The sequence below is a fragment of the Echiichthys vipera genome (genome assembly GCF_963691815.1).
Source record: "Echiichthys vipera genome assembly, chromosome: 9".
In the NCBI taxonomy this organism is placed as follows: Eukaryota; Metazoa; Chordata; class Actinopteri; order Perciformes; family Trachinidae; genus Echiichthys; species Echiichthys vipera.
Window position 1 is genome coordinate 18891072 of NC_139834.1, and position 26939 is coordinate 18918010.

Consider the following 26939-nt stretch of genomic DNA (forward strand, 5'->3'; position numbering starts at 1 on the left):
CCTCCTTTTCTCAGGTTTTGTGAATAAGCAATTATTCTTTTTTCTTTGGCACCTGAAAAAATGTTCATCCCATTCATGAAATAGGGGGAAAAAGATTTATAGTTTGCAAACATTAATTAAAACTGCTGTGAAGCCACTTAAAGTGTAATTCCAGCATAAAATCATCATCAATCTATCAGCTATTAACAGAGAAATCTGATACAGTTGCTAACAGCCGGACGTGGCTAACACTGATTAGCTCGGGGCGGTACAGTGAAGGCATTAAAAAGGCTTTTTTAACCACTTATACTGCTCAAAATAACACCACAGAGTGTTTCGAAAGATTTACCAACTGGCACCTGTACCAGCTCCTCTCATAGTTGGGTCCATTCAAGTCAATTACCAAAGTCAATCCAAAAGGAAGGAGGCCATTGGTGCTTTGTTGTATGTGTAGGGACTCTTCTCATGCTACTGCAGAGGTTTGGTGTTATTTTGAGCAGTATTAGTGGTTAAAAAAGACGTTTCGATGTCTTCAACATTTTGCCCCGAGCTAATCAGTGTTAGCCATGTCTGTCTAACAGCGACTCTACAGGATTTATCTGTTAATAGTTTACACAAAAAAAACTGTCTCGATCTCTTATTTGATGTGTGTAAGTGCCGAAAAAGCCCGTGGGGTGATTTACCAGAATTACACTTTAAGTCATATTTGGCAGAAGGATATCACACATTGATTATAGGAGCATGTAGGGACAGGTCTGCCTCTTGTTGCCAATGATGGTAACTTGCAAGGAAGTGACACCTACATGGTAACATGAGTTCATTTGGCTTCATACTTTGGCAGCTTCCTTAAACAGGTATGGTGTCATGGGGTCGGTGATCTGATACCTGTGTCTGAGACAATAGGTGTAAGGAAAAGACTAACAAATCAACTACACCACGCCTATCCAATAGCCAGTGAGGGCCAGTGTTTACACATGGGACTACCCCGTTCTGTACAAACTGCCATCTGTTACTGGAACGGCAACAAAAGAAAGGGATGTGAAGGCCCGCATGTTTGGTCCAAGACAGAAGGAAAGTGAGGGGCTTAGCTGTCCTGTGTGCGCATTTGGGATGAGTGTTCGAGTAGGAACAGACAGACACCACAGAGTGACAGGTGTACGCTCGCTTTCATACATATTTGACTCATCTCTGGGAGAAGAGAAATGAACTGCAGGGGTGTCCGGTCAGAAAACACGCGTGTCCTCCTGCTGCACACCGCCTGGCTGCGATGGAGACTTGAGAGTGCAGTGCGTCTTGGTGGCGCACGACCTGAGTCTGCGGTGGCTCTGCTGTTTTGACCGCAGAGCTTTTTTTTTTTTTCTTCTCCCTAAGATGAGGTTCACTGCTACGCCTCAGTCACGTGGCTCTCCTCAGTGAAGGCTTTGCTTTTCTGCAGCTCCTCAGCAGAGCCAGCGGCGATGTTGAGGCTGAGATGTGAGATGCAACTCAGAGGGACTCGCTCATAAGAGGCAAAGTTATGGCACGGTCATCCCCGGAGAAAAAGGTCCCGCAGCAATTTCTCTTTGCCAAAAAGTCCCTCACCGGTGACGCGCACGCCTTTCTAGGACGCACAACCCCGGAGCGAGAGATCCCCAAATTAAGCGTCAAATTAAACTAATTAAGAATTGGAGCAGAAGCGCGCCGAGGACTGAAGGAGATTTCAGGTATGGACTCATTTGTACATTTAAGTAAACTCGTCAATCTTTAAGTTGACTGAAGAACATAAGAGTATTTAGGGTAGATTGTTATTCTTTTTTTTTCTTGATGATATATTTTTGTTAGGTACCCTCCAGACTGTTATCCTCTGTGAGGCTCGAAAAGTTATTTTTGTTTGTAAAACTTTTCAGCCACATCGCGTGAGGAGTGCAGGTTTGAGCCTCTTTTCAAGATGTCACAGATGAGGTAAAGTGTCAGTGTGTCTGCTTCAACGACCCCCCTTTTTTCTTGCCTCCCCATCAGTGTCGAGTTGAGCGACGGCCGCAATGCAACAGGCCTGTGAAGTGAAGATAACAACTAACTCACAGCTACACACGGTAAGACCTCCCTGTTTTCTCCCCACAATAATACAGTTGTGTGTGTATGCCTCCGAGGACTAAGCCAAAGGCTTTCCGATAAACACCCTGCTGCATTTACTACATAATCTCACAATTCCTCAGGACCGACGTGTGCCTTTCCTCACATGTCACAGTTGGAGGCTCCAGGTTGTGAATTTGGGTCTAATGTTTCAATCAATTTGATGCAGCACAGCTTTTTCTTCTTCTCTGTATCTGTATAAAAAATGCAAAATCTTGCAAAAGAGTAGTTCTGCTGACAAAGTCATTTGTAGGGGGAAATAGTTCAGCTATCAGTGCAAATCTGCACAAATGCGTTTTTTTTTTTTTGGCAGGTTTGTAGCTAGTCCTTATATTTGTACTTTCTAAGTAAGTTTGTGTGTTTTTGCGGCGCCTTTTAATTTTGCATACCTGTCCCGTTAGGATTCAAATACATGTTCCCCACTCATCACCCTTAGAGTCTGAGCATGACTTTTCATATTCAGTCATCACTGACTGAGTAAACTTTCTGCAAGTTAGGATGTTTAAAAACAACTTTCACAGGCTGCATTTCAGCACCATAACGCTGCGGAGGGAGATTTATCATCTTACATTCAAGTATTGCTCTATATATAATGGATATATTACAGTGATGTCAGCACATGTGATGTATTCTCAGACCTTTTTCACTTTTACGCGATGCAGGACTGAATGTTTTTTCAGTGACATTTATAACTATTTTGGAAGCAGGATCTTTGTTCGTCCCACTTTTTGTACATCTGCCAGCTCTACCATGAAGCTCCTAATTAATTCCTGTAATTCATCTGAAGACATGTCTGTGCAGATGTTTGAAGTGGCGGCTTCTATCGTAAAACTGACACGCTGTCTGTCAGTGCAGCTGTAGCTCAGGTTTGTCCTGAAATGTCTCCTCTCATGCTGTACAATAAACTAAAAGAATGTGTCATAACAGGGCAAACGTGTGGATCCTAAAAGCAGTTGGGCAGGTTTTTTAAAGAACAGCTGTGCTTCTCCGACTTTCTGCAGGTGTGGATGTTTGCCTGTTTAGCCAGGGTGTGGCGAGGGCTCAGGGTCATCAGCAGAGGGACATCTGGCCTGACACTTGACTCGTGTTTTAAATTTTTACTTTCATGCTTTTTAAGACATACACAGCTGGGACTGGGGGGAACAGAGCTGGTTCCGACCTCCCTGGGTCCCTAAGCAAAATTCTGCTAAGGGGCCCTCATAACTGACCCATGAGGCATGTAAACCTGAAACCCCAAGGCTCCCACCACAGTCCTCCCTCCTCTCACACAATTCTCTCTCTCTCTCTCTCTCTCTCTCTCTCTCTCTCTCTCTCTCTCTGTCGCTCAAAGAATAGGTAGACATCTTACATTTTAAAGACATAAAATAAGAATAAAGAACAACAACATAATCGAAATAATCCAGCAATTGGACTTTACAGGCAATATTTGCAGAGCAATGAAAATCATAAAGCAACATTTTAATGTCCAAACAGTTTCTTTACAAGCTCTTAAAGGAGTGAGAAGAATAACTTATTCTATATCACCCCTTCTCCCTAAACCCTTCTTCCATATATAATAAGAAATTAATAAATAATAATTCTTATTTTTAATAATAATAATTGTTATTATTATTAATCATATTGCTTATAATAATGTTATTAATAATAATGATAATGTATCGATAGTATGATGTAATAGGAATTAAATACTAACAAACAATATTAATTAAATAGAGTGTTTTCTATAGAATCTCAAGATAAGTGATTATTACATTAACATTAATAAGAAATTGTTCTGCTGTTGGTAATTAGTTGAGTCCTCACAATATTATACAATCAGCTTTCGGCTGAACAATAGAAACAAAAGCCTTTAACCAAAATAGTCAAAATAAACCTTTACAGCTGTGCGGCTCCCCCAGGTTTCCTTGAATATGTGATTTTTTGAGAGATGTGCTTCCATATTGCCAAGTTTGCCCAGCCAATCAACTTTTTACATTCAAATATTTAATCAGTAGTCAATATCAATACATTGCTTTCCATCCTGCATTAGTCCAAATGTCCAAACTAAACCTTGACCGAAAACTATAATTTGTTTTAAAATGTGAAATACAAACACATGCAAGGGCAGAACATTGTAATTTTTCGACACAGTAACAGAACAGGCCTGGAAGCGGCTGCAGGCCTACAGGGAGTTGCACTGCAAGCAAATATTAGCACATCAACTGAAGGTTGCTGTTATTTGCTGAATTTAATTTTGCCTCAGAGCCGGATGAGTAAAGGTCCTTAGGTGTCTTCAGTATGAAGTCTTTCATTGGTCATTTTGCCAAAAAAGGATGACGTTTGAGATCCTTTTTAATAAAGTTTTGGGCATGTGTGTGTGAATGGGCACCCTGAGCTCTATTTTAAGTGGCTATTACAATTTGGAATCACTTCTTTGTGCAAAACCTTGTTTCCTTGTAATTGTTCAGATTAAAGAGCCCAAATAGCCAAAATAGCCGTGATTACTGTGATATTTTTTTCCACAGAAATTGTAAGTAGTTCTACCACAGTTTTTGATTCCAGTATAATGCACTATATAACTGTGTACTTATCCGTCCGTAAGAAAGCCTATGTGAACATGTAATCATGACTAATAACCAGGCCCGCTGGAAGTGCGCTGGACTTTAAAGCCAATTTGACATAGTGGCGAAACGGTGGAGTTACAGCTTCCATGTCCGTCACATGATGCCATTGGGCCCAAAAAGTCTTTTTGCCCCATGTAGATGATGAAAGAGAAAACCTGTGGATACATTTTTTTGAACATTACAACCTTCTCTGCCCTGCGATAGTCTGACATCCTCTCCAGGGTGTACCCCGCCTCATGCCCGATGTCAGCTGGGATCAGCTCCAGCAAGTTTAGAAGAGCAACACAATTACATTATTTAATCTCCGTTCAAGTTAGCTGGAGCGCTTAAACCAGAAGTGGTCAGATTGGTCAGGAGAAGTCTCTGGTGCGCCCGCTCTATGGGCCCAACAGTCACAGCCTTTGAATGGAGGCTTAGCCACCAAAAACGTTCATAGGAATGAACTGGGCTTCGCCTTGAAGGCTGTATCTAGTTCTTTATATATCCATGCTAATTACCCACCTGATGCCTAATTCTGATTTTTCATTGACTTTTCTTCATTAATGCAAAAAGTGGAAGTCACACAAACTTTTCGCATGTTTACAAACCTAGATGTAACAGATGAGTGGAAGTTGAACGCAGGTGTGTGGAACATTATTTTTGGCATTTTCTTGCAACAAGGTAGCGGCATAGCTCTAGAAATGTGCCGGTCAATCCACCACTTTGAAATATCTCAACAACAGTTTACATTGACTGCATTTCATTTTGTAGGCTACATGTTGTGTTACCCAGAGGATCAGTTTTAGTGAGCCTGTGAAATATTTCAACACATCCACATTGTTGTTTGGATAGTGCTAAATGTGTCTTTCAGGTTTCAGAGATGTGAGCGTGCACCTGCATCAATTTTCATCTCTTTTTCTCATCTTCTTGTGCCATTTTACGTCACTCATCTTTTTCCTCTTCTTGTTGCAGGTGTAAAGCTAATTCTGGTGCAACATAGTTACAAGTGTCCTTTGACCAACCTGAGAATGACACTCGGAGAATAGGACTCCTGAATTTATTCTTCGCCTCCAGAGCCTTCAAGTATTCTACCAAGTTAGCATTAAAAGGTAACTCAGCACGCTATAGAATAGCTCTTAATGATGCTGACGCTGCTCTGGTTAACAACTAACCGCAGTGGTTATCTGTCATTCCTTTTCCTGCACGGTTATTTTGGTTTGTAACTACACACACACGCACACACACACACACACACAGACTGACAAGGTGAAAGCAATACCATTCAACAAAAACATTCTCAAGGACAGAAACAAAAGGGAGTGTATATAGACTTATCTAGGCATCACGTTTGTTATCAGTGCAGACCTGTTTCACTGCAGAGCATCATTGTTCCCTCATGTTCTGTTTTTGCCCCACATTCACTCCCACACCCAAACACACACACACACACACACACATACACACACACACACACACAGACACACACACACACACACACACACACACACACACACACACACACACACACACACACACACACATACACACACACACACACACACACATACACACACACACACACACACACACACACACACACACACACACACACACACATATACACACACACACACACACACACACACACACACACACACACACACACACACACACACACACACACACACACATACACACACACATACACACACACACATATACACACACAAACACACACACTCACAAACACACACACATATATACACACACATATACACACACACGCAAACACATACACATACACGTACACGTACACACAAACACACACACACACACACACACACACACACACACAAGGTGAAAACAATACCAGCGTAACTGTTGCAGCTTGCAGTCATCCACACCCTAACCAGTGGCTAGAATTATAGTGGCTACTGTGAACAAATAGTAGTAGTCCCCAGCAACCACCCCAAAATGAGCATTTTCACCTTTATTGGAGGGAGTGGTCTAGAGACAGAGAGAAATAAGGGGGAGAGAGAGAGATGGTTTAACATGCGACACAGGTCTTGGCTGGAATCATTTTGTGGATGTCACTGCTATGTGGTATGTGCCCCAACCAGTCAGCCATCAGGTAGTTTTAATACTTTAGTAGAGACAGATATCAGAGTTGTTTTGATTTTCTCATCATCATTCCCATCTTAAGCATATTTCCCAAAATTGTTAAACAATTGTTAAGGCGGTTATTGTTGTTAAAGTGGAGTTTTATTTTTAACTCTAGTAGAGCCGTTGATCGGTGTCCCTGCATGACACGCATGCACACGGTTCATGCAGAACATATTGCTGCTAATAATTTAACAATTGGAAAATAACATGCCAAGATATGCAGCAATGCGCCAGCAAGCTCGTAGACATGGATGTAAATAATACAGGATTTAAAAAAAAACTCAGCTCGGCAAATGTTTTACGAGGAAAGAAATGCTATCAGCACATGACAGGGAGTTTGAGGACACAATTTTGGTGAACAACACTGAATGTAAACATAACTTTTGTTTACAAGAAATGTCCACAGGGCCCCTTTAAAACTTCTGTTTTCAGTTTGCTCAGAACTGTTCATACACAGCCATGCCCTCATAAATCAGGCTTTGAGAGGGTGGAAGTGAAAAGGTCTGCCTGGTTGGTTGTTAGAGTGTTTTCTGTAGGTCATATAGGTTCATATTTTGGAGAACATAAGTCACCAAGTAATTTAACTTAAATGTAATACAGAACTAGAAACACAACATATAAGTTGGAGAGAGAGTGTCCTGGTGGAATTGTGCAGTAACATGGTGTTAATACCGCACTACAAAGCTCTGATCTCCCCCATCGCTCAAACCCTCAGACCCCGGCACATGCACTCAAGCACACTCTGAGGACAACGTGTGTACAGCACATGGCGGGGGAGGGTTGGTGAGGGGTTGAGGGGATACTTTCCTCGCAGTACACTGGCCCAATTCATTCCCCTTTTAATCCGCTCTCTGACTAATGTGGTCTCTGCTTCTTATACATGTCTAAGTTGGACTGAGTTAGTGATGCAGGCTACCAAAGACTGGTGATACACACACAACACAGGTTTACTACGCCCTCTCCTTCTACTTTTTACAAGATGTCTTTGCTTTGCTTGCACCAGACAGTCTGCGCGAGTGACCTGGCATCAAAGCAAGAGTTTTACATTTCTCCAGTTTGATCTGAAGAACAGAAGCAGAACAGACACAGATGATGTCCTACCATCACGTGTTTAATGTTGCACATATTTCAGATCATAAATAGTAAAGTTGGTAAATAGGAAGAAGTTACTTGTTTCCTAGCAAAGGACACACATATTTTGTCAGACTGTATTTTTTGTCCCTTTCACTTAAATTTTCACAAAATGTAAACCTAAAAAAAATCATTATCATTTTGAATATACTGTATTCAGAGTATTTTCACCTTTTCACCTTCCTGTTAAACAGCGTTTATACCGCAGAACTGAAGCTACTATATCACTCTCTTCAAAGCCACCAGACTACTTTGACAAAAACACTAATTTTACCTGTTGGCTAGTTTTGTTAGTTCGCTCAATAACACACAAACAAACTAACCGATCGAGGAAGGGGTAAAGTGGCTACTCCCATGCGAGGTAAAATTACTGTTTTTGTCAAAGGAGCCTGGTGGCTTTGACGGTGTGTTCAAAATCTTCAAGTCCCCATTGAATGGGCTGTCTTGTGGCAAAGTAAAGCTGGGAAAATCTTCTAAATATACCGTACACTTAAGCACACTTAAACTGAAATCTCCAGACACAAGTCAAAGTTTTTGGAGAAGGGTCCTTTGGAAACATGTTACAAGAAAGGCTGAAAAGTAAGGTGCCACGTCACTGCAGTACAGTTGTCTCTCAAAACAGGCATGGACAGGTCGCTGCTCAATCATCTCATGACAGGAGGGCAGGTTCAGTTCACAAAGCTGCAGTCTTAACGGCTCAAGACTTAACTCCATAAGTTAAACATCTATCGATACTATACGCACAAAGACACCAGGACATTGTGTTCACCATTCATGCAATGTTAACCATTTAATTATCAATTCACTCAGTGATCCATTATCACCTTTGACTTGTGCCAGGTGATGACACCTCTTGCATGTCTGCTCTGTGGCTTGTGTGTTCTCCTCTTGCCGGCAGTGGACTGGCGTGAGTGAACTGACTCACCTGATGAGCTCCTAAGCCTGCCAAGCTGGCCAGTTCAGTGCACCTCACTCTCTCACAGCGCTCTCAGCTCCCTCATGGTTTGATTGCTTTCTGTTGTCTTTTCTTGCAAACATCTTTGTACACTATTTCCACTCATCCCGGCATTCGCATGCACCACTGATATTACTAATTGTTCGCATCTCATCAATTTGTTTTAATAAATTATTTCATTTTTGACCTTCACTAGTTCATGGTAACGAAACAAATACTATTTGTGTAAACCTGTTCTAATTTGGCAGTTTGATTTAACTTTTTGTTGAAGTAAACTTTATTTGGATGCAAAAATTTGGTACGTTTTTGTGGTCATTGTTTTGGCGGTAGAATAGGCTGTTTGGAGTCTCTTCCCCCTGGTAGGTTTATGGTACATTTGTTCATTGTCGTGCCTGTTGTGAGTGTGTACTGGATCATTGTGTTCTATGGTATACATTGGGATTCGAATATGACCTCTTATTAAGGGAATAATGTAGTATTGTACTCTCACTTTGGAACATTTTGGTGGCTAGTAAGCCTTAGCACTTTTGCAGAGAAAAAATTGTTTTGTCAATTTTGTAAAATGTCTTCAGTTCCAGTTTTGTGAGAATTATGATGTGAATGCAAAGTATTGTGGATGCTTTGTCCATCTGCAGGCCACTTAGTCGGACACCTGAAGACAGCTATTACTGGTGTAGTAACATTTTAAGTGTATTTTTAACTCAATGTTGGTGTTCATTCTGAACAAAAACATCCCCTATTCGCATGTTACCTGCAGGATCCCCAAATGTTAAAGGTGGGTGTTATTCTTACAACCTTACCAATTATATCTAAATTTTTTCTCCCACTTCATTTGCTCCTGAGGTACCGAGGTTGCTGAGGTGAGAGTAGCAGGTTGGAGTGTGGAAGATGCTACATTTTTTTCAGAACATTTTCTTAATTTCTTTGAGTTTTTTCAATTTGTGTTTTTTTTTTTTTTTTTAAGATGGTGAAAGGGTTTAAACAACGAAAAAAAGTCATTTTAACCATTCAAAAGGACAATTGCCATTCATCTATTATCTCTGGGGTACAGAATGATCCAGTAAGCCATATGGACAGTAGACGGTAATATTTAGTCACTGATCTGTGACGCTTACAGAACAGCTAAACATGTTTTTTTCCACCTCCTTTTTGCTGGTCTCAGCTGTGTTTACATTAAGTGCAAATGTTCAATCATGTGTATCTTGAAGCCCTTTTAGCACGTCTGACACCATGTTCATGTCATGATGGGCTAAAGTTTGCTTCATGCTGATTTATCTTTTGAATTTTAACTTTTAAACCCGAAAAGCCAGAGGCCTGTTCCAGGAAGCAGTTATACTGAGTTATATTGATCACTCTACAGAAACCACAAACTCTCTCACCTGTCTCTAGGAATCGACTTTGGACCAACCTGTGAACACACTGTTACCATAGTCAAATTTAGGATTTAATTATTTTGTATATGAGGACTTGAAGCTACAGTAGTGACGGCGGAGCTTCCCATGTTGTTTACAAAGTCAGGTAACAGCAGAGATCAGAATCGGCAGGTTATTTAAGCGCAAATGAATGTACTAGTGAAGGTAATGCAGTTTGTTTGTACTGTGTCAAAGAAGGTGGTTGTAAAAAAATAATAAAATAATTTGATGTATTTATGAAACAAATAAATGAGACTCAAAGCAGTCACATCAGTGGTGTATGCAGGTGCCAGGGTGAGGGGGAAATGGTGTATGAAGACGATGCATGCTAAAGGAGCTGTGAGAGAGTGAGGCTTACGAGGTTATCAGCCCAGGTGAACCAGCTCACTCACAACCTGCAAGGCTAAGAGAACACACACGCATGCCTACCCAAGTACTATAACTCACATACATACATACATACATTTAGCCATTTATGCATGACTGATTAATATTTTTTCTTATTTTACTTTTAACTTAAAAAAACTGCATGATTCAACAGTATAGATGGGATTCAGTGAGACTCAATACTGTAAATGTTTGTAAAACATTTACTAAGAGAAAATGATTGATATGAAAACACATGACATTCAAACGTTCTCTCAGACTTATGTTGAGTTCTACTGCGTCACTTCTTATGCCGTCAATGCATGTTGTCCACTGCAGTAGAAGAGAAACCCTGCTTGATATACTACGTGCTGTTATGCTAGATCATTGATGAACTATGGTGTGTTGAATGCTCATGATTAGCCATCCTATAAGATTTTGAAGTTATTGATGTTTTTCTTCTGTGCCCGTGTAGTGAAACCAAGGCAGCTATGAATCTGTTCAGGAAGGATGCCATGACCACTAAGAAGGAGAAGGAAAAAGAAATCAAGTATGAGGACCCTCCAGATGGAGGTTGGGGCTGGATGGTGGTGCTGCATTGCTTCTTGGTACGTTCACCTCAGTTATTTATGATCCCTCATCTAGAAGACCATGCAAATATTTAACCCAAAACTGCCGACTAGCAGAATGGTTCTAGTTTCACCAAACACTGCATGTGATTGATTGCACGTATATTGTGTGTGCAATTCCAATTGGAGGTGAAAGGCTGGGAAAAGACTATTTAAAATATTTCTCAATGCACAATTGTTGATTTATATTTTTCATGTTTCCTTTGCATAAGTAGGGACAGGAACACTAATTAAGTAATTAAGCCTGCAAAAGATGCAGTTTTTGCTAGCACTGATCTCTTTCCCATTATTTGGTGTGTGTGTGTGTGTGTGTCTGTGTGTGTGTGTGTGTGTGTGTGTGTGTTGTGTGTGTGTGTGTGTGTGTGTGTGTGTGTGTGTGTGTGTGTGTGTGTGTGTGTGTGTGTGTGTGTGTGTGTGTGTGTGTGTGTGTGTGTGTGTGTGTGTGTGTGTGTGTGTGTGTGTGTGTGTGTGTGTGTGTGTGCAGGTAAACGTCCTAGTGATGGGAACACTGAAGAGTTTTGGGATCTTCTTTGTGGCATTCCAAGATGACTTTGGGGGCTCGTCAGAGAGCATCAGCTGGATAGGTTCCATCATGTCGAGTCTGCGTTTGTCTGGAGGTTTGTATCAGAAAAATGTCAACTCTGTCTGCGTCCCCTACGCAGCTCTGTGTTGAGTTTATAGATGCATTCATTTTTGTCCTTTCCAATAGATTTGTAAGATATTGAACATCAGAAATAAAGATTTAATGTCCTTGTGCTTCCTCTCCTGTGTCCTCCGTAGCACCCATTGCCTCTGTGGCGTGTGCCAAGTTAGGAACCAGAATTACCTCCATCGCAGGGGCAGTGCTGGTTAGCGGAGGCTTCCTCATGAGTGTTTTTGCCAACAGTGTGGTTTTCCTCTACATCAGCATGGGAGTGATAGTGGGTGAGTAGAACTTTGTGGCATTTTGCCAAAATGCCTCAATGACAAGACACCAAACCTTTTTCCCTAATGACTCACAACCACAAAGTTAGGACAACTCTTCTTATCTGTCTTCTATTATTCACATTCATCACGTCATATTTTTACTTGTCTGCCCACATTCCTGTGACAGAAGCAGTGTCTGATAACAATGACCTTTTTTTTTGTCCTCTTAGGAGGTGGTTTTGCACTACTATACCAATCCTTCTCAGTGGTCACAGCACTGTACTTCCGAAAGAGGTTAGCGACAGCGTATGCGATTGGGCGTTCAGGGATGGGTTTGACCTTTGCCCTAGCTCCGTTCACTCAGCTGCTCCTGGACAAGTATGCTTGGCAAGGTATGCTGGAAAAATCTTTAAATGACTTGTGCACAATGTGTAATGTATGTGAGCATGTTTTCTAATGCATTTTCTTTTTGTGTAAGAAGAAATACAGCACATTCAAGGTGACATTATGGGTCCTGAGCTCTCTTTGTCTCCTACAGGCGCAATGCTGATTCTTGGCGGTCTCATGCTAAATCTGGTGGCCTCTGGGATGCTGCTGCGACCCATCAATGTGAAGCCTCCTGTGTCAAGCATTACCTCTTCTCCCATTCAGAAGAGCCCTGCTGTTTCCCTCAAGAGCTCCTCAGAGAAGGAATACACTAAGAGCTGCTTGAATGGCTCCTCGCACTTATCCAATGGTATTTCCAAAGCAGACTCATTCCCATCCCCTCCTCCTCCCCCTCACGGGAATGCTGAGAACCTGGGGGGCCAATGTACTCAGGGACGCCAGGACCAGTCAGTGAACCCTGAACTTACCAGACTGGTCCTCAATGGTGTGAATGGCCATGAACCTCACCATGACTTGGGTCAGTGTAAACCCACAACTCCAGACAACTCAGCTGAGCTCAATGGCAGCATGAATGGGTCCACTATTGTTGGATTTCCCTCACATGCCAGCACGCCAAGTGAAGTTACTGTCAGAAAAGCCAAAGTACTGGACTTCTCCCTGCTTAAGGACCCATTCTTTTGTATCTACACTTGGTCCTTGGTCTTCAGCCAGCTGGCCTACTTCATTCCCTATTTCCACCTCTCTGCTCGAGCCAGAACCCTGGGCATTGATGCCATGGATGCTTCCTTCATTATCTCTGTGGCAGGTAAGGCACACATTGGTCAATGTTATCTACTATGGTTTTATGATGCACTTCAGATAAAAAGTTTGACAATTTTGAAATAGAGATTATTCTCTTTTTTTGACAAAAGTTAGATGATATCATTGATACCACTGCTATGTCTGTACAGTAAGCTGCTGCAAGCTAGCTTAGCATAAAGACTGAAAACAGCAGGAAACAGCTAGCTAGCCTAGCTCAGTACAAAATGAGAAAGGACCTCCTACCAGGAACTCCAAAAGTCACTAATTTAAACATTACATCCAAGTGACAACCTATGGGGGTCAAAAATTAAGCCAACAAGTACCTGTCAAAAACTGCAGTTCTTCAAACATGGCTCCTTGAGGCTGGCTCTCAATCACCTGAGACCCCCATGTTAGAATTTCCAATTTTACATGAAAATAAACATGTCTACAACCTGGCACAAAAACAGTTTTGGTCTCTACAGCTAATTTCACTATTCATGACAACTGTCGAGAGGGGAATTTTTATATAATTCACCCATTTAAATTATATTAAGGTTTAAAGTTCTGCATAATTAAGGGCGTGGCCGCTTACAGGTGGGTGCCTTCACAGGAGACTGTAGGCTTCAGTCAGCCCACCAGCAGGCTTTGGGTTGCTTGCAGGTAGAGGGAGAGAGAGGTGTGGAGAGCGAAAGAGGTGGAACGCTCTGGCCGTCATACAATCACAGAACCCATCTGCTATCAGCTGATAAAGATTTAGCTTTTCATTAGCTTTTCCATTTAGCTAGTTATTTATATCTGTTAATAGAGACGCTGTCTCTCAACTCCATTCTTGCGACTCAAGTTGCTAAACGGACCGTCAACAATGACAAATACTGCTCCGAAGGAAAGTCTGGGACGGGATATCCTTTGGCTTCACTTTTTGCGTGTCTGTTTTTATGAGAGACAGAGTAAAAGAAAAGTCCTGACGGTCTTTATAAATCTGACAGACTCCTGATTGAATAGACGGTGAATTGCTGCAGTTTGTCTTTAAATGTGGCTTCCAGCAGGCATCCAGGTTTCTTTAAGACTGAGATCAAGAAACGATGCAAAAAAAGTCCTCATTCAACTTCTTGGCATTAATTATTTGTGAGCTGCTCAGACTCTGCAGTCTTATGTAATGAACGTGCTTATATAATAGCTGAACTTTGGTCCACTGGCCAAGGCGGGTGGGTTCAGCAGTATGCCATTGATGAGGCCACTCCATACGAACAGAAAACAGCATTAACATTTTTGACCACCGACCACATGTGCATGTAATTCTTTAAGAGTGCTTGCTCAGGCTTTGTGAATAATTGAAATGCTCCAGATGGGGTCGTGCTTTTATGAGTTACATGCTTCTGTTTTGTAAACTATCCATTCGTCAGTCAATCATTCCTCAGCGACAGAGATAGTATTGCATTTGATGAAAAGTGTCTCCTTTAAAAGGTTAAATCAGCTATCACTTACTTAAGGAAGTAACAACGGGAAAGAGTGTAAGAGATGCTGTCGTCATAGTTGTACAAGAAGTGCATACATTTATTTACTCACATCACTTCTTTTATTCTTTTAATCTTTTATTTTGGCTTTGATGTCCTGATAAAATCAAAAATTATTTGAATGTACGGTATGTCGACGGACTGTGAATATACAGTTTTCCCTATGTCAGCATTAGTGTGCAGCAGCACTAGCTGGATACCACCACTGCTGGAGAAAATGTTAGAAAGACGTCTCAAGAAATCCCTATGGCCTGCACAAGAAACACAGCTGGGATGAAAGCATTTACGAATTGAGCCGAAACTAAGATTGGAGTTAAATAACACTTCAATATAGAATTACAAAGGATACTAGGGGTGTGCACCTCTCCTTTATAGGACAATCTGATATAAATCTACATACATGGGCCACTATACCATTCAGGAAACAATACATTTTAATACATAACAATACGGTGTGATTCAATTTGGTGCGGTACGATGCAGTCTGATAGTTCTCAACATTTGTTTATTAAAGACATTCATTTTCCATAATAAATTCTATAAAAGTGGCACTGCTGCTTACCTTCAAATAGATATATTTCATAAAACACCAGGAAATCCCAAATATTTTATTTTATTTTATTTTAATTTGATGCAGTGATTGAACTTAGATCTTTTTGAGTTGAAGCTGGAAAAAGTTTTTAAGATCTATGCCTTTGTCTTGCATGTTGTCTTGTCGACTTTTTGTATGGAATCCAAATTTGTTTCAAACTTAGTTTTTAGATTTAATGGTGGACTGTAAACCGTGCTGGCAATGTTGTTCTTCCTCACAAGCAAACATAGCAAAGCTCAACGGTTTTCTAACGTTGTACCCGAGCCTATATGTGAGTCTAGTGAATATAGCGTTGACCTTTTACGAGAGCGTAGCGTAGCGGAGACGCTGGGAAGAACCAGCAAAGCTTTGTCAACCAGTTCATAACTTTACCATGAGATACCTCCCAGAATACACTAAAATGAAGCACTGAACTGACAAATATGGTTTATAGGCTCTTAAGCCAACTTCTACTTTGTTTCTATGGCGTTGTAACAAACACCAGAGGATATAGATGTCTGAATCTTCCCCAATGATCTTTGGGCTTACTTCTGAGCTTCACGCCAGGATGCAGTGCCAGCGAGCAGCAAGACTGACAGATTCTTTTGACTGTGACACGTTTGTTCTGTCACATTCTCTGGTCATGTGCACTGAAAGAGAGACCGAGCGAGAAAGACGGGGTGCCACCCACACCACAAAGCCACAATCCCAGTGTCCCACTGTCCATCTCTCCCCGACCCAGCGCTTGTCATAGAGGCCCATTGACTCAGCTGAGGGAGGGAGGCCACTATCGTTCGGGTCAGCCTGTTCGTCAACCCTCAGCCACCAACACTGGTGCTAACTGGAGTTGCTAAGCAACAGCTAACTGAGTAAAGTTGTTGGCGTAGTGACAAGAGGGGCTCCCAATTTTGTTCAAGTCCAGTTCTAAAGTGGCTGATACTTTGCAGAGAAGCACTGAGGCGTCGATATGTGGAAAAGAAGCAGGCAGGACAAGCCAACTGCCACCTCAGAGAAGCTGGGAAAACCAACATGCCTTTCATAACCCTTTGCTTTAATCTAGTGACAAAATGTCCCTCTTTGTAGCAAAGAGAATGGCACCTCTCCATGCCTTGCAACCCCCTGATGGTCTGTTAATGCCCATGGGCATGCACATACTATATACCTTCTATACCTGTCAGGAGAGATCTAATAATGACACTGGTGTAGTTGGCGTACGGTGCTACTTGGAGAGGCCAAATTTAAACTGCAGTGTTCAGAGTTTGAACAGGAACAGCTGCAGGCCTGAGCCAACCTGCTGAGGCTAAAACACACAAACAAACTCACAACTGGTCTGTATGCAAGCAGGGGACACCCCAGGACATTTCTTGGGTCGCTAGAGGAGGACACATAAACACAGCACAGCTGCCTCATGTCATCTTTCTAACCTCGAGGGAGAGAAATGCTCTAGAGTCTGTTATGTAAGGAAAGCAGAGGTGTTCACAGATGAGGCATTTCATTGTTTATTCATATGAAGTTCATTCAAAGCTTTGAAGAGTGAAGATGTATCTGATCATCATTAATGATCCACGTGTGGAATTGTGTAAAGTTACCTTAATTCACACTAAAGATAAATCTATCTCATATAGTAGTTGGTAATACGTTCTGTATGCAAACCCATCCATACTCAACAAAATATTCTCTTTGAGTTCAGAGTGTCAGTGGTTGCAGCCTGTGCAGTTGTGGTGCAGAGGCTGAGCAAAGGATGGGTAACTCTGATCTGCATAGAACCAGTTTGTTTCATTGATCAATGGCTCAGCGCCGCCTGCTGTAGCTATTCCTGCAGCGGTCAATAAGCCACTGCAGTTTCTGCACTGCCTATCACGTTCCAGTTGACCTCAGCAGAGAACAGCACATATCTGCCCAGTCATCATACCCGACTGGAGCAAACAATCAATCAGGTAGGATCGAGTGCATAATGAGTAGTTTGCCTGGGTGTTGCCAGTGTAATACAGATGTTAACAGCTGAACATGTTGCCGCTCACTGTTTGTGAAAACATTCTCAAGGACAGAAACAGCTGGGAGTGTATATAGACTTATCTAGACATCACGTTTGTTATCAGTACAGACCTGTGTTGCTGCAGAGCATCATTGTTCCATCATGTTCTGTCTTTGCCCCACTTTTACACACACACACACACACACACACACACACGCAAACACACGCACACACACACACACACGCACACACACACACACACACACACACACACACACACACACACACACACACACACACACACACACACACACACACACACACACACACACATCCCCTCCACACTCTGTTTTTATTAAGCATATTAAAGGAATGCTCACAAGTCCATGCATGAAACCTTAATGGATTACCTAAGCTGCACAGCTCATCTCCGTGGCTGACTTTGACATTTAACTCTTTCTGTGGAAGCGTCAGTTCAAAATGCAAACAACGATGTCAGCCTCTGACCAGTGTGCTCTGCTGTAGCAGTGTTTGTCCCACCAGGATTACCTCAACCAAAGGACAAATGTTTTTTGACATCAATGTCATCACTCAGGAAACATTTACATGTGACTGGGGCTACAGCCACACTCTGTGACAGTGTTACAATCTATCTTGAGAGGGACATGAAAGTGTACACCGAACTTCATCGTAAACCAACCAATAGTTGTTGAGATATTTCAACAAAAAGCAGAAATGTCAACCTCATGGTGGTGCTAGAAGAAAAGCCAGGGGATCAATGTCATGTTGATGCTTCTAATAGTTGAGATATTTCAATCTGGACTGAACTACCTGCATGTATACATTTGTTTGAGTTTTTCTTTTTTTCTTTTACTAAATTTGAATGAACTGATTCTTTAATGCCTCAAACTTTAAGAAAATAAATGTCTCTGAAAATGTGTGTCATAGCACTATATTATTTATTCCTAGTACCTGATGCTCAGTCTGCTTTATTCAGCTAATTTCTCAGGTGGCTTTGGCTGGACTGGATATGTTTTCTATATTTAATGTGAAGCTTTTTGAATATTGGAAACATTTTTATCTGACGGTGAAGAGAGCAGCGATGCTCATGGTTTTTGGATTACATCAAAAACTCCATTAGCCTACCAAAGAGCAGCCTCCTGTTACTACCTGAATATTTTATTGTCTGCAGTCCCCGGTCGGCCTCTCTTCTCTTACTCTTCTCTTAAAGAAACAGTTTCCTTTACTTTATTTAAGCAGGATAAGTCATGCTGTATCAACAATACTTTCCAAGGAGTCTTGGGCACATACCTTTTAAAGGAAACATTGAAACACAACAGTAAAAATAGCTGAAAGTTTTTCCTTTTTACTGGCCTTCTTTTTCTTGCACCTTTTTGTTTTCACCGCCAAGACTCATCTTCATCTTACTTTGACATTTGTAAGCCTCACCTGTCTGCCTCTGTTGCAGGTATCACAGAGACCATCGCCCAGCTGGCCTCAGGCTGGATGACAGACAGGAACCTGTTCCATAAATACCACTACCACAAGGCCTACCTGATCCTCTGTGGCGTTGTCAACCTGCTCTCCCCACTGGCAACCTCCTACATCCTGCTGATGGTTTACGCTATCTTCTTTGCCATCTTCTGTGGTGGATACATGGCTCTGCTGCTGCCTGTTCTAGTAAGGAGACCCCCCTATCTAAACATGGCTGTGCACTACTCTCTACTTTTCATCATTGTTGTTTTATTGCTGTGCATTTGCTCCAAGTTTTGTGTTTGCTGTCATTGATAAAATGATCAGATTAGCAGAAAATGGACATTGCGGAAGAAACTAACGTGGTTGAGACATTTATTCTCAGCCTAAGACAAATTATCCAACAAAATACCAAAACAATGAAGTTTGCGCTGCTTCATTTGAATGAGCCTCCCAACGGTCTGTGCTTCTCCTCCCATCTCTTTGCTTGGCCCCAAAATACCGGAAAAACTGGTAATGCACATTTCTCTGCAGGAAGAGATCGGGATTTTTTGGAAGCAAGATTATACAATTCAAAGTAAAATCCTGTATATCTGTCACAGCCCCGCCTCTTTAGGAGACTAGTGGCAGGTCCAGAATGTATTGATTCCGATCCCTTAGCCCGATAACCACGGAAGTAAATAAGGAAATGGCATTTTTCAGACAGATGGATCAGTAGGACATTTTGTTTGACCTGTTTCTGTCTGAGAAACTCTGAGAAACTCTCACCAGATCTGGGTACACAGCTAAACTAACGCCCGCGATCGCCTCAGATTACCAATTCTTGTCATCCTAAATAAGGCTGTTGTCTGTGCAAATGTCTAATGTTAGCAGACGAACATAAAATACATTTTAACTTTTCATCCATCCTCATAACGATCACTACACCTTCAAACAAGGCCACCTTCATTTAAGAGAATGGAAGTGTGTACCATTTTATTCCATTTCCGAAGCCTGAAATATGGTATCTTTAGTTCATCCTTGCTGACACTAAGCAGATGTGTACCATGTTAAACATCCTACAGCGTAGTTTAACCTGTTATTATTTGCTATTGAGCACTAAACACAAAGTACAGCTGAGGCTGATGTAAATACATTTGGTCTTAAAACAAAGTAATTGGATACATTGAAATTATTAACAGATGGTGGTGCTAAATGAAAATCAGAGTAATCTCCAAAGTCAGTACAATTCGTCCTCCGGGGATCATAAAAATCTACACAAAAAGTTTTTGAGAGAGAGAGATCTAACTACCCTGACTTTCATTCAGATCTCAAAGGTCTTAGGCACTTGGTATAAAACTGTTCTCCAGAAAGAAATACCATCATGGTTTCTTTATTATATGACAGGGCATGGTAGGGCGGATAGAAAAAGATATTCTGGAAAAATTTCAATTGAAAAATGTCTTTTAGAAAATCAAAAAAGATTAGTGAAGGCAGTTAATTGTTGCAGAATATGTGGTAGTCGTCAATCAAGCAAGACCCCCACGGTTATCACACTGTCTAATCTACTGAATTCACAATAATTGTATTTGTGTGTGGTGACTTTTGTGCCCTGAAAACGAAGCTCCGTGATCATTGTGTCACACACTGAAAAGGAAATGTATCCTTGAAGCAGACCGTTGGAGATGCTTCCCAGCTCCTTTTATGGGTGGAACGACATATTAAGTTAGCGAGTATCCAGTATCGTTAGGTCATATCACACCTGAGAGAAAAATGCAAGGACCTACGTGGGTGTAGTTTCACTTGGCGATGATGTGGTCACAAAGGTCAGGACATGCCTCTGGGCCAAAAATGTCATCACTTTTTTTTATGAATATGAATGGAGGCATCAGTCAAACCAGTTTTCTTGAAAGATTATTTTCATTTACATCCATATTTGACTTCTGCCCAAATTTGGCCCTTCCTATGTGAAATTACAAGACACCGCTATTTAAAATACTTCATCTGGTTTACATATACAAAGTACATGGAAAGGGAAAAAAATCCCAAACGAGCTGTTCACTTAAAAGAAAATCTACAGATTATCTCAGTAAAGGGTTTCCTCCAGATAACTGGATAACTTACATTATATATTTCAGATTTCATCAGCCAATCCAGTCACTGAGCATCAAATTTATTAAAATCGATATCTGTTTTCATCTTACTGAACATCGCACCGTACTGTTCACGATAAAAGAACAGTAAAATCAAGATGGAACTTATTTTCTAAATCATTCAAGCAACACATCGGACAGTCCCGACAGTCAAAGGTAAAATACCAGATTTGAGCTGAGCACACAGATCTTTTTAGGGGATTATATACAAAATATTTCTATTGGTTTTGGGTTAGATCATGTATCGTCAGCACTGCTCTTTGTATTTAACGAACACAGATTGTTTAAACAAACATCAACACTTTTATTATTCAAAAAAGGCCAAACCCAGAGTTGCAAAACAAGTTCGTATTAAAGCCTGCGGACATGCATCACTGATTTTCTTGATAGGTGTTTCCTCAGAAGGAAAAGCAGGTCAAATGTTCATCTCCCATAACATTATGGCATCTTACCCAGTTTGACTTGGCAAGTAAGGACTGTTGTCGCTCAGACGCCCTTTTATTGGCATTGTATTAAAAGTATAAAGCTATAATTCAAATGCAAACAAAAGTATCATTCCACCTCAAACACAGATGTCGACCGGCTGCCAGACTGATTGATGGGTTATTTCAGAGCAGGAGCCAGCACTGACAACAATTAAATCTGAGCAGCAAAAGGTTTCTCATATCGGTGATGTTTGAAAAGCAATGACATAAACCTATAATTTCCGTTTTATGTGCCATGGGTTGTTTTTATTTTATATTATGTTTTTGCCAGTTATAGAGAATTACAACTACTGTACTCTACAAGTTTAACTCACGCTTCTATTTCCCATTGCTTCTGAATGTTTTGAGTTCAGACAGTAGCTTACTACAAAGGGAATACTTTGCTGTTTTTAAACCAGCTCTGACACGTCATCCGGCACATCACAGCAGACCTCCACTCCACCACGGAGGGAAGCCACACACCGTTCATCTGCACACACCGGCCACATTGCAGTGACACAGAACTGGTTTATAATTACCAAAGTATCCCGTTTTATTGTCCTCGTCTTTCAATCACTTGGGCTCAGGGCTCGGGTTAGCGTTAGCTTCTTCAATTTTGTCCTATTTGAAGAAGTTTGATGTTGTGTCTCTGTTCTTCCCGTCAAAGGTCTTTGTTGTTGTCCGGAGTTTCTGTTGTGGTGACTCACTGTTGTTTAAAGTCAAAGTTAAATTACTTTTGAATTGATAATTTCAAAGAGTAGGGCAACAGGGTTCTGGTGGGTTCCTCACTTAAAGTTTTCCCCATGTAAGTTGTCAGAACAAGAAGCTTTCGAATGCTATGGTTTTCTACATGTTTTAGACAATTTATACTACGAGTTCCCAAAGTGTACCATACTTTTCATGTTGTTGTTTTTTCTACACTAAAATCAATTAATAGCTACCAGGAAGCTGTAAACATTCAGCTTTTTAATAAGATTGGTGTATGTTTGTTATCATATGGTAGTAATGTTAATTATATGTGATTTTCACAGAGCTAAAATACATGAAAAACACTTATCTTTCCATTTTAAAAATGCAAATAAGATGAAGAAGATGACCCATTGTGTGAAGAGCTTCAGGTTGACTGTGTTGCTCTGCTCTGCAGGTAGATCTTGTCGGGGCCGAGAAAGTCAACAACTCCATGGGCTTCTCTATGTTCTTTGTCGGCCTGGGTTGCCTCACAGGACCTCCTTTGGCAGGTGAGTGGATAACGTCATGGAAAAACCTTCAGTCTGGCATGTGCTAACCCACTTTTCACATGTACATAATAACAATCCTACACATATGCACTGCATATGTGAAGGATTGTAGCCATGACATTAATGTTTTAAAGGGATTTGACAGAGGGCTGGTTGTGTGTGTGTGTGTGTGTGTGTGTGTGTGTGTGTGTGTGTGTGTGTGTGTGTGTGTGTGTGTGTGTGTGTGTGTGTGTGTGTGTGTGTGTGTGTGTGTGTGTGTGTGTGTGTGTGTGTGTGTGTGTGTGTGTGTGTGTGTGTGTGTGTGTGTGTGTGTGTGTGTGTGTGTGTGTGTGTGTGTGTGTGTGTGTGTGTGTGTGTGTGTGTGTGTGTGTGTGTGTGTGTGTGTGTGTGTGTGTGTGTGTAGGAGTAAATGGGGGAGTCAGTGAATAGGTTGATAAGCCTGTTTTTTTTTTTTTTTGGGGGGGGGGGGGTGTTGTGGTACATGTTTCTTTAGGGCCCTGAATTCTTTGCAGTGCCTCCAAGTGTGTGTCTTTCTGCCTATGTGCATTCAGTCACTATGGAGTGTGAAAACTAAAACACACAGGAGAAAAACAACCTATAGTTAGTGCAGCCCTCAATGCAGACTGGGACTTTGCGGTTGCTTTGACAAAAATGCATACAGGGGTTACTGGGTCAAATTTCATCTTGCCTAGACGCAAGTCAAGTAGAATAACAGTGTTGTGTCCATGGCTGGGTTTGAGTCGCTATGTTTAAGTGATGGCAGATTGCCTTTGTTAGTGTTAGAGAGCTGTTTCTAATCTGGAATCCGTTTTTTTTTGTTCAGGTTGTGGCAGATTCCTTTTAATGAACTATGCCTTTTGTAGGTCAGCCCAAGAAATAACAAAACAGCCAAAGGCATCATTCATCTGTGCCACACATGAACTGCTGTGTCAATCAAACCTGTTTTAATATATACAATCTGAGATTTGTATGGAGCTTGTACATCATGATAAACACATCTATTCACCTACTTTCTTTTTCTGTGAATATGTGAGTTAGTTCTAGGGGAAAAAAACTCTTCATGCCCTAGTTAAACCAGGGGGGGGTTCCCTTGAACCTATTGACATGGTCCCTGCCCACTGTGTTGGGCAATCTCCTCAGAGGAGCTTATGGGTTTGGGCCTCCGAAATGTGACTAATGACCCCCTTTAGGGCAGCACTGGAATAGCTCTGTTTACTATCCCCTTCCAGCCACCGCACTGCTGTCATTTTAAGCTCTTCAGGTGTGTCAACTGTTTGTTAGCTGTATCAGCAGCAGATTTCATGTGGTCTTTCTTCTTATCTGATCCGGTGTCAGTTTTCAGAAGTGAAATGTCAACGTGGCTCATGTAAAGAAAGACCAAATAACGACACAGGAATTTACAAGACGCCTGCAGTATAGTTTACAGTGAAGTCTCACATGTTAAAAATGTGAACTCTCACCTTCTGGAATGTAGACCTGAGGAAATGTCAAATGTCCATTATGGAGAAAAAAACTGCTTTTAAGCACTCAGAGGTTATTAACAAGAACATTTGCGTTGTGAAAAATCTCTGTTTATGTTTATCCTTTTTAATTTGGTAATAATGCATGTATGTGTACTGTATGTACGTAGTGCATGAATAAATACTTACAGGGTCTCTGACTGACTTAATACACCATCTAATCTGTAGTTATAAATGTCAATCATATCGTCAGACTAATGCAACTTCCAAGGGATGTTATCAACGTTTGCAGACAAAAATCACAATACGATAGACCTACAACCAAACAAGAGCAACACAATCACGTCGGTGCAGTGCTTGATCCGTTTTAAAGAGGGAAAAAAATGGTGGCGGGCGTAGGTACTCCTGGGGCTCAACTACTGAGTTTACAGATGAAGTAACATATAATGACTGGCTGTTAGTCGGAAAGTTTGTTACAGCTTTACAAGAGTGTGTGGAGGAAGCATTTTAATTAAACTCATTTTGCGACAAAACAACAAGAAGTCAGTAACTTTCTTTAATTATTTTTTTTTTGCTAAAACTGTCACAATATCTTGACAGCACAATGAGACGTCCTGTAACTTTACCTCAACCCTCTGTTCCTGTCCGCTCCCAGAGCCCTCTCTGTGTGCTCCTAATGGCATCTGCAAGTTTCCACCGCTCCCGACTGTGTCAGAAACTCCTCATCTCTGATTGGTTGTTGTCAGTTTCAGTTCGCTAGCTAGATTGCTGGTAGGGATGAGTCGAGGGAATGAGTACTAGCCAATCAAATCACAGTAGCATTGGCCAATAACAGTAGGCAGAACACTCTTGGAAGGAAAATAAATAACACGTTTCCCATGTACAGCCAATCATAATGTGTTACATCATCTGCAAAGGCAGGACCCCGAGCTAATCTGGAAGGCCGAGACGATCTGGTAACACCGGGTCACAAACGCTCAAATTACAGCCAAACAGTACAATAAAATGTGTTCCAGAAACATTTTAGGCAAGAAATACGGCGCTGCCTAGTTTCACAGTTTGATCTGAGTTTCGTCAGCCTGGTTGCACCGGACAGAGAATGCCGGTTATATTCAGTAACTACATTTGGTAACTCTGCCATTCATCGTCTTTAACTCAGCTACTAATCTGACTTTCATTTTGACAGTCTGAAGTATGAAGCTGCAAAGAACCCAAAATGAAGGGGAAATGTACACAACCGCGTTGATAATTGTTAAAAATGTTATTATAGAACACTTCAGTGTTATTATTGTTTATATTTTTATACACACAAATAATAGCTAATCATGTTATGTCATTGTATCCCAACTCATCGTTGTGCCTCTTTCACTAAGTCCATTGACACTGGTTCACTGTGCAATAAATAATTTACTCAGTCTTACATACCTGGACACTTATCTTTTCTTTGTGCAATAACTTTATCCACCAGTCAAGTGCAATAATTTAATCTTACTGCTCATTTCTGTCATATACTATACAGTCATACATATTTTGTCTTATCTTATACAATTCCTCTATATTTAATTTATCTGATTTCATTTTCCGTGAATTTTATTTTACCGGTATTCTTGCATCTACCTCATATATATTTGACTAAGAGTTTATTGTTTACTGTATATATACTTTCTCTACTTATTGAGCTAAGAGTTTATTGGTTATCCTATACTGTATTGTTTTATAACTCCCTTGTTTTTTTTGTAAGCTGCTGGAAATTCAATCTCCTTGCGGGAGTTCATCCCAAAGGGATCCATAAAGACAAGTCTAAACCTAAGTCTAACATCGATAATTCCCAGTTTCAAGATTTCTTTCAAAAAATGTTTGTAACGTGTACAGACATGAATTAAATACTGTGTCAGCCCTTTTAACAGGCTTCCTCCGCTTGTCTCTACATGATATATAAATAAAGTTATGCTGTTAAAAATGAAACGTGCTTTGTATTAACCATTGAATAGACAAAATCCTAAAGTGTTCCTGTGTTGCTCGTGATTTCAGGCTTCCTGTATGACTACACCCAGACCTACGACTGTTCTTTCTACCTGGCCGGGCTCTGCTATCTGCTCTCCTCCATCTCCCTGTTCTTGGAGCCGCTGGCTCAGCGCTGGAAGGCCAGGAACAAACTGACCCGCACCAAGAGAGCGGAAAGCAGCTGTAAGACCAACGGCTGCTTCGCCCCCGACCGCCTACAGAACGGCGCTGTGTAGGAATGAAACCCAAGGAAGGCCTTCGATCTTGAACCAGCATGCTTGTAACTTGCCATGGGCCCGCATACCTTGGACCTTGGCCTCGTGCTTAAAGTCAGGACCCAAGTGACCTTTAGTTTCAGCAGGAGCGTTAACAAGGGCCGAGGAGGACCACAGTAACATGTCTAAGAACGGGACGGTGGTAAATAGATGATTATGTTGAACTATTAAAGAGCCAAAATGTTACTGTGTGCAAAATATTTTACCCCCTATACTTGTTCTTATCAGAGGTACATGCAACCAAACTGAAGATAATCCCCTACATACATAATGCAGCACATTTTTAATATTAGCTGCTTTGCAACAATAACTTATTAAAACACAACCTAAATCTGTTTTCCAATGCAACAACAAAACTGCTTTTAAACATCTTTTAACTGCACAGAATATTGCAGGAAACTAAGCGATGCATTTGAGCTTGAAATCCT

General features: G+C 41.2%; 1 protein-coding gene across 1 annotated transcript; it reads left to right on the forward strand.

Moving 5' to 3' along the window:
- Positions 1 to 1549: 1549 nt before the first annotated feature.
- On the forward strand, positions 1550 to 26472 carry slc16a4 (solute carrier family 16 member 4; the record flags this gene model as incomplete). Its single annotated transcript, XM_083920120.1, has 11 exons — positions 1550 to 1682; positions 1978 to 2051; positions 5646 to 5782; positions 11176 to 11308; positions 11814 to 11946; positions 12110 to 12253; positions 12466 to 12627; positions 12774 to 13427; positions 18934 to 19145; positions 22679 to 22772; positions 26264 to 26472. Exons 4-11 carry the CDS (start codon positions 11192 to 11194, stop codon positions 26470 to 26472), a joined length of 1725 nt encoding a protein of 574 aa, XP_083776246.1. The 5' UTR covers positions 1550 to 1682; positions 1978 to 2051; positions 5646 to 5782; positions 11176 to 11191.
- Positions 26473 to 26939: the final 467 nt, after the last annotated feature.